This window comes from Arachis duranensis, chromosome 2, assembly GCF_000817695.3.
Source record: "Arachis duranensis cultivar V14167 chromosome 2, aradu.V14167.gnm2.J7QH, whole genome shotgun sequence".
Lineage (NCBI taxonomy): Eukaryota > Viridiplantae > Streptophyta > Magnoliopsida > Fabales > Fabaceae > Arachis > Arachis duranensis.
In genome coordinates this window covers 46,372,112-46,379,308 of record NC_029773.3, presented here as the reverse complement: position 1 = coordinate 46,379,308, position 7,197 = coordinate 46,372,112, and the positions used below count along the sequence as shown (strand labels likewise).

Sequence of the window (7,197 nt, the reverse complement as noted above, 5' to 3'; positions counted from 1 at the left end):
TTTGCTGTAACAGGCTAACAGCCAACTACCATATTCATATCTCAACGACAAAGATACACATCAAACTTTCATAATAAGCAGTTTTCTAGACTCAACCACAGACGTGTCCTATCTAGAATGAAACAAACTAAAAGGCCAAAGTCCAGAGAACACCAATATAGATGAATATCAATCATGCAATTAATAACTTGCACAGAACTAACGCAAGTACGCAACCCTTTTGAAGGTTTGGATAAAATAAATTAAAAATAAATCAAAATCGAAAGAGATGCATTTGTCACATTACAAGAAAACAAAACATGGCCAATAAACCTAGTCCTCCATATTTTGTTGGATACGAAAACTTTCCTATGAGCCTATCATTTATATCCAAGGAAATATAAGCCAAAACACTAGTTTTAAGAGCTGGGAAGATTTTCCTTGAATAACCGCGGAAGAATTTCATGAGCACCTATGTCCAAACCATCCGGATCCCTGAGAAATAAATAGCTAACACAAATTAGATTTTTCAATTTAAAAGGTTATATTATATAACCAAAAGCAAACTTTCAGGGCGCACTGCAAAGTTCCCATACTAATAATTCTAAGAAGAAATTAGATGAATAGAACCAGCCTAGCAAGTTCCCTGATCAAGTACGTGTTTGGATTCTTCGAAAAGGCAATAGACAAAATTTAGGTAATAAATCTTTAAGCATAACGCTATGATGAAAGCGAAACCAATTTATGTTATTTATCAGGAATCACTTGGAAGATTCTCAATGAGAAGGTTCCACAATTATTCAACATTTTTTACCAATACAGTTACCATTCAAAAAATAGGTACATTGGATGATCTTCCTTCTACAAGATTTGAAAAGTTAATTGATACTTCTCTACTTCATGCACATTGAAAGGTTAACAAAATTTATACTTCCTTTGGAGATGTAAGAAAGTAAATGGACTAGAAGGGGGAAAATCTCCAGAAGGGGTAAAAAATTTCAAATTTCGTTTTCTTTGGTACATAAATATTTTAATAGCTAATTAGCAAATGCTCCAGAAAATTGAATGCATATAGTGAATGAAGGTTAAAATACATTCCATCATTTGCATGTAAGAGAGTGGAGGAAGAGAAACCTGCACAACGTCTGTCCCTTTTCATTGGAACTTGGAATAAACCAGAGCTTTCGTAGAGAAGGTGTCTCAAATTGAACAAAGAAGCCATCATTTTGCGCATGTTTCCACTTCCTTGATCCTTGGCCTTTCCAGACCTGCTCACATAGTGACACATAATGTCATTAGCGGATTGACCATATTCAGACCCCATTATTCTAATTGAAAAGAAATCAATCATAATCACAAAAATTAATCAAACAAATTGAACTCAGTTTGAGATGATTTGAAGAGGAATATTGGCCACATGAATTCCCTAAATGCTCAAAATAATATACTAAGATGGCAGTGACATGAATGCACCCCAGGCCACTAGTAAAAGGTCCGCATAGTCCGGGATTTTATCCGGACCTTGAACTTGAAAGACCACAAGCGTTTTCTTTTCTGTTTTTCCTTTTCCGTTTATTTTAATGACATTTAAGGGAAACATTCATTAAGTTGAAACAAGTTGATTACATTCTCTAATGACCAGATTTTTTATATCTCTTGGACGCACTTCCAACTAAATAAAACAAACATGAAAACAAGCTAAGAGGGCCTATTTGGTTGGCTCCTCTCGTTGTATGACTAAATCGAAGAATGAAGTCTGCTTGCTATCTCTTTGCAATCAATCACCAATAACACTTGCCAAAATGTTACGACTATCTGGTGTTGTGTTTTCATTCATTGAATTGAAAAATTATTCATAGCATGCTAGGAATATGAACATGACTAAGGTCCAGCGCAAACACATCCAATAAAGAGGCACCTGTATACTAAGGAAAACTAGCAAAAGCATTTTAAAAGAAAATTTTGATGTAAATATCCTTTCCGAAAACTTAATTTTTAACAGAACATGATGGCATAGTTTAGTCTATGTAACTGGCCCCACTAAGAACGAAAGGATATCCACTCTGTAGTTGCATTAATTGCACACTCAGCAATTTAAGCACTTAGATTGGAAGAATCAAATGAGAAGAAAGATGAGGAAGGAAAGGCAAGCATAAACTTAGTCCACAACCAAAATACTTTTTGTCTCAACCAACACGAGCAGTTTAAAGTTGGCCACATGCCCAAATAAATTATTTCCCTGAGATACCATTTCTATCTCAAATGTGATCTCCCTAAAAAGTAGGATATTTGATTCCAATAAAATTTTCCAATTAACAACAATTTATTAGCGTGTTACTTTTTCTGCCAAAGATAATTCATCCCCACCACATTTAGCGCCTTACTAAATCAAAATTTACCTGTGGATAAGCAATGATGCTTTTAGGAGTCACTAAGCAGGCTGCTTTGGAGAAAGACTCCTCAGCATACTGTCTAAGATACAAAAAGCAATTGCCATGAGTATGTGGTGATTCAAATGCCTGGCAAGTCACGTAAGACAAGAGTGAGATTAAAATCCTGAATATCATACTGAGAAGTTTATTAATTTCCTTTTAATGATCACTTGCCAATAAAAAGTGTATGCATCACATTAAGCCTATAGTCTATGAAAGAATACAACCAATAAATGAAAGCGAACCACCACAAAACCAAGTCAATCCAAAATAGAAACTCAATAAGATTCATAAAGATATAACCTTGTCAATATTCACAATTGGGGCATATTTATCCGTCTGTGTCTTTTCCTTATCAAGAAGAAAGTAAACTCTAGCATCCAGTTTAGAGGTCTCATGCCATGATTTTACAGCAGTTTCCATGGTCTCAACAAGGAATGTAAACATGTCCTTCCAGCACTCTTCAGATCCATATTTTCCAGACTGCATGGGAAATATCTCAATTCTCATTTGGGGAATTTAAAATTATGCAGATGTGTATGGGAAATAAATTTAACCACGTTATAAATATCAATATAATGGAATCAATATTAAAGCAAACAATACAGAACATCTCAGAAGAGAGAAGAAAAACTACCGATCAATAGAGTAAATGTGAGAATTAGAATTCTCATTGGAATTGAAATTATTAACTTTTGTTTGTTCCAAAACATGGAAAAGAATTCAATTCTTGAATGAATTCTGTTTCTTAGCTTTCCACACAAGCTCTAAAACTTTCAAGTGGAATTAATAGCTATGTCTACACATAAAACTAGAGCATAAAAAGGATGAAGAAAGTGAAGTTTTAGCCATGGAAGAAGATAATATGGACAGGTGGAAGAGTTACTTTAGATAGGTCTCAATGAAGGACAAAGACTCTCAATGGCTAAACGCTAGGGAAAGGGACCTAAAGTTATACCCTATAGTTTCTGGAATTTAGTGAGGAGGATGGATAAGCAGTGGAACACTGATGTATTGGATTGTCTAAGAGAAACATAGAGATTGGGTTGCACCAACGGTCAACATCTAGTCTCTATCTTTTAGGTTGAACTTAGATGTGCATATTGAACGTATCCAGGAATGAGCGCCAAGGTGCATACCTGTTGTATATGATATCATGATATGCTCATTCTTAGAAAAGCAAGAGAGAAATTAAATTGGAAATTAGTGCTGTAGAAAAATATTTGAAGCACCTACTTTTTGTTAAAAGAGAAGTAAAATGGAGTATACAATATACAAGTTTAGCAAATGGTGCACTAATTCTATCTTAGAGATGAAAATTTGAAGACCGTAACAAACACAAATCAAACAGCTTAACTATCTTGAGTCTATCTACAAAATGATGAGGACATAACATAGAGAATTCAAGGTTGGCCTTTGAAATGGAGGAGTACTTTGGGTTTGTTTGTTATAGAAAATACCGTTCAATGTCAAGGAAAAATTTTAAAGCAGATCTACGATGTTGCGTGGGATTCAATTTCTGACACTAAAAAGCCAAAAGGTGAAATTCTTGCAGGGTAAGAATGTTATGTTGGATAAGTAGCAGTGTTTTTAAATTGTGACCATGGCAGCACCATGGCGGTGTTTAGGCTAACCGCCATCTTAAGTGTGTGGTGTTGTGGAAATGGCATTGGACAAATGATGGCCAGATCGGCGGTGGCGCCGTTGTGGTCCAATACAGATATGGTGGAGATGGCATGTCTTATTGGAATTTCTTTTAAATTAGAGGGTCTTTTGGTCATTTTAATACCCCTAAGCCTAACATTTGTAAGACAAACTCCTCTCTACTCTCTGTTGTTCACTCCCCTCCTCCTCCATTGCTTGACTAAGACAAAGAATTGGGATGCTGACAGCATCACCACCAACAGCATTGTCACCGTTCTGCAGAGGAAGTCCACGATGACAAAGCAATAGAACGTGACAGAGTCACAGAACATTGACAATGATGGCACCATGGCCTGCAGAGGAACACAACAATGTCGAACGTTGTTCCTGAATCTGCTTCTCTATGGTGCTTCCTTTTTCTCTTTATATTTTGACCCTCAAGATTTTGTTTATCCATTCTAAACCCTTTTCTCTATTCTAAGCCCTCTATCATTTTTTCTGTTCTAAACACTCAAATTACTTCTGCTGCAGCTTAGCTATATTAATATTTTGTCAATTTGATATTAGTTTTAATCTTTAATATTGATTATTATAACATGGATAAATAGTTTTACATTATGATAATAAAGTATTAGTAGTTAGTGGTTTAGATATTATTTTTATCTTCTAGTAGTTTTATTTATATTTTCTAGATTATTTTAGTATTTATTTGCATACAGTTTATATATCTTTTTAATGTATCCGACATTTGCCAAAATAGTATCAGCTATAACCTCATGCCGGTATTTTACGCTTCCACCATGAGTAGCCATCAGCCATCAAAAACTATGATTAGTAGACGCATTAAATAAGATGCATTTAAAAAATAATGCAACATAGAAAGATGGGGTGGCATCTATGCCTAGTGAGGCAAGCTTGGTATTTTGTGGTTTCAAGGAATTTTGTTAATACTTTTCAGTGTTATTATGGTGTTTCAATCTTCAGGCTGTTTACAGATTTTAGCAATCTTGGATTACTTGGTTTGGCTATCAGACTGGGTTAAACTTAGCTACACTCATATTCTTAAGCTTGAATTAACAATAGAAGCTGGTCCAAAAGATCAGTTTTTTCCTCTTCAGTGCATTTGACATTTGTCTCATTATCTTCTCTCCTCTTCCCACCTGCCCCCTAAACCCCAACCTTAAAAACAAAACAGATGTTCCTTTTTCATTGTCCTTCCCTCATACCTTTTCTAAATCATATAAATTGATTAATGTAATAGACACACTAACAAACCACAGGACAATTGAAAACTCATACTAATAGTACAAGATTACATGGATACTAACCAATTCAGGTTTCAATGCTTGTAAATGTTTGGCCATGTCGACATTAGATCTCATGTTCTCCACTTCTTGAGCTCGCTTACCTTCCCTTACTAGTTGGTTTATCCTCTTTATCTTTTTTGTTACTTCTTGACTTTGCGGGTTATACTGCAAAGCTATCTCAAAGGCAGCCAATGCCTACAAATATGTAAAGAAGCAAAAGCATTAGTAACAACCAAAAAAAAATGGTTTGGTTTATGAAATGGTAAGGGAAAAGGCAATCATAAGCTTACATCATCATATCGCTTCATGGCTTCTAATATACTCCCCTTCCTGAAATATCCCTGCATGTAGCATAGCTCGCAAACTTGTTACAATTTTACAAGGGTCAGACACTCTTAACATTAAGAAGATTAGCTAAAAGTTTACCTTTTCCCATTCTGGTTTTAATTTTATTGTCATCTCAGCATCATCAAGAGCTTTGTTGAGCTTATCCAATTGCAGCAATGCTGCAGCACGATTACTGGCAGACAATGTAAGACAACACATCGGACACAATATTTATGCATTAAGTTTGACATAAAATAATAAGAAAGAAGAGAACAGTATCTTCTACATATAGTCATATACACTTATAGAATGGCATATATTAGTAATTATCCCGAGCTATGTGCAATCTAGCAATAGGTATGAGCTGAAGCTAAAATTCGTTGTTTGCGCCGCTAAAGCACATCCAAACATCTAATGAAGGTCAAGCAAGAAAAAGGATATTGGAGACTAGACCCATATTTTATGTCCCCATTTCAGGATGTACAGAAAAAGTCTTGCAACCTTTACAACCAAAAGAGTCTCTGTATGTACTATCTGGATTTCTGACATACTAACAACCAAAAATGGGTCAACATCACTAGTCACACAACTGAGATGCACAGGGCAATGACTTAACCAACACAAAGGTCTCGCCTAACAGCTGCCAAAAGTGGAATTCAGAAACTCAGGTCACAAACTAACAGAATAACTTCAACCAAAAGTTCATAACTTACAACAATCGAAGAAACACAACTAACATAAGGGGAAGCCCTGTGCACAAGCATCTGCATTAACACAGGGTCAGGGAAGAGCCACACCCAAAGGGTGTAACATACGGGATACAGCCCAAAATTACATTGGGTGCTTCCACTGGATTGAACCCGTGACCTGAAGGGCTCACGCAGAGACATCTCAACAGTTACTATAAGGCTCCCATTCAGAAACACAACTAACAAAAAACAACAAGGGCACAGAGGAAACCAGAATATTTCATCACAATGCAAAGGCAGAATTTGAAATCCCAACGATTGAAATAAAAAGTAAACAAATAAAAAAGGCATCATTTTGAGAAATTAAGTAACAAAAAGTAGAGACTAGTAATAAGAGAAGGGAGGGGAGGACCTATAAAGAGTAGGGCTTGAAGGGTCCTGCTTAATGGCTTGAGTGTAGAGTGCGGCAGCTTTGAGGTACTTGCCTGACTTGAAGAACTCGTTGCCCTGATCCTTCAGAGACATCTCCGAACTCGATCCGCCTTCTCTTTCCGCCATTAGTGGATGGATGAACCCTTTCAACCTTTTTCACTCACTCACGCACTGTCTGCTGCCCCCAATGCTTTGCGATTTTCCTTCCTTTTTCTCCTTTCCCTTTTCAAATTTTTTTCTCTTATTTTTCCCACCTACTTTTAACTCAAAATCAAAATTGCAATCCAGACTGCAAACATCGCTATGGGGTTTTACTAAGATGTTTGTTCCTTCCAGTTCCAGCCACCTCCTCTTGGTTCTTTTTTGGTGTATATATAGTAGCAAGAA

At 36.0% G+C, this 7,197-nt stretch overlaps 1 protein-coding gene across 2 annotated transcripts; it reads right to left on the bottom strand.

Annotated features, from left to right (window-relative positions):
• On the bottom strand, positions 1 to 7,191 carry LOC107474397 (uncharacterized). Of its 2 annotated transcripts, none has more exons than XM_016094020.3 (8): positions 6,791 to 7,191; positions 5,789 to 5,882; positions 5,653 to 5,703; positions 5,384 to 5,557; positions 2,715 to 2,894; positions 2,379 to 2,498; positions 1,114 to 1,247; positions 1 to 474 (listed from the first exon to the last, which is right to left on the bottom strand). In XM_016094020.3, the coding sequence occupies exons 1-8, from the start codon at positions 6,934 to 6,936 to the stop codon at positions 399 to 401; spliced, it is 975 nt and encodes a 324-aa protein (XP_015949506.1). In that variant the 5' UTR covers positions 6,937 to 7,191; the 3' UTR covers positions 1 to 398. The 2 variants fall into 2 exon arrangements, with proteins under 2 accessions (XP_015949506.1, XP_015949507.1); XM_016094021.3 differs by having other exon boundaries at positions 2,379 to 2,447.
• Between the last annotated feature and the right edge of the window lie 6 nt (positions 7,192 to 7,197).

Bases quoted from the DNA above. Each gene is read 5' to 3' on its own strand.
- LOC107474397 (XM_016094020.3), bottom strand. From the start codon at position 6,936: ATGGCGGAAAGAGAAGGCGGATCGAGTTCGGAGATGTCTCTGAAGGAT. The intron at 5,704-5,788 runs GTAAACTTTTAG...TGCTACATGCAG, and splicing joins TAAAACCAGAATGGGAAAAG to GGATATTTCAGGAAGGGGAG. The intron at 2,895-5,383 runs GTTAGTATCCAT...TTTCCCATGCAG, and splicing joins AAGCATTGAAACCTGAATTG to TCTGGAAAATATGGATCTGA.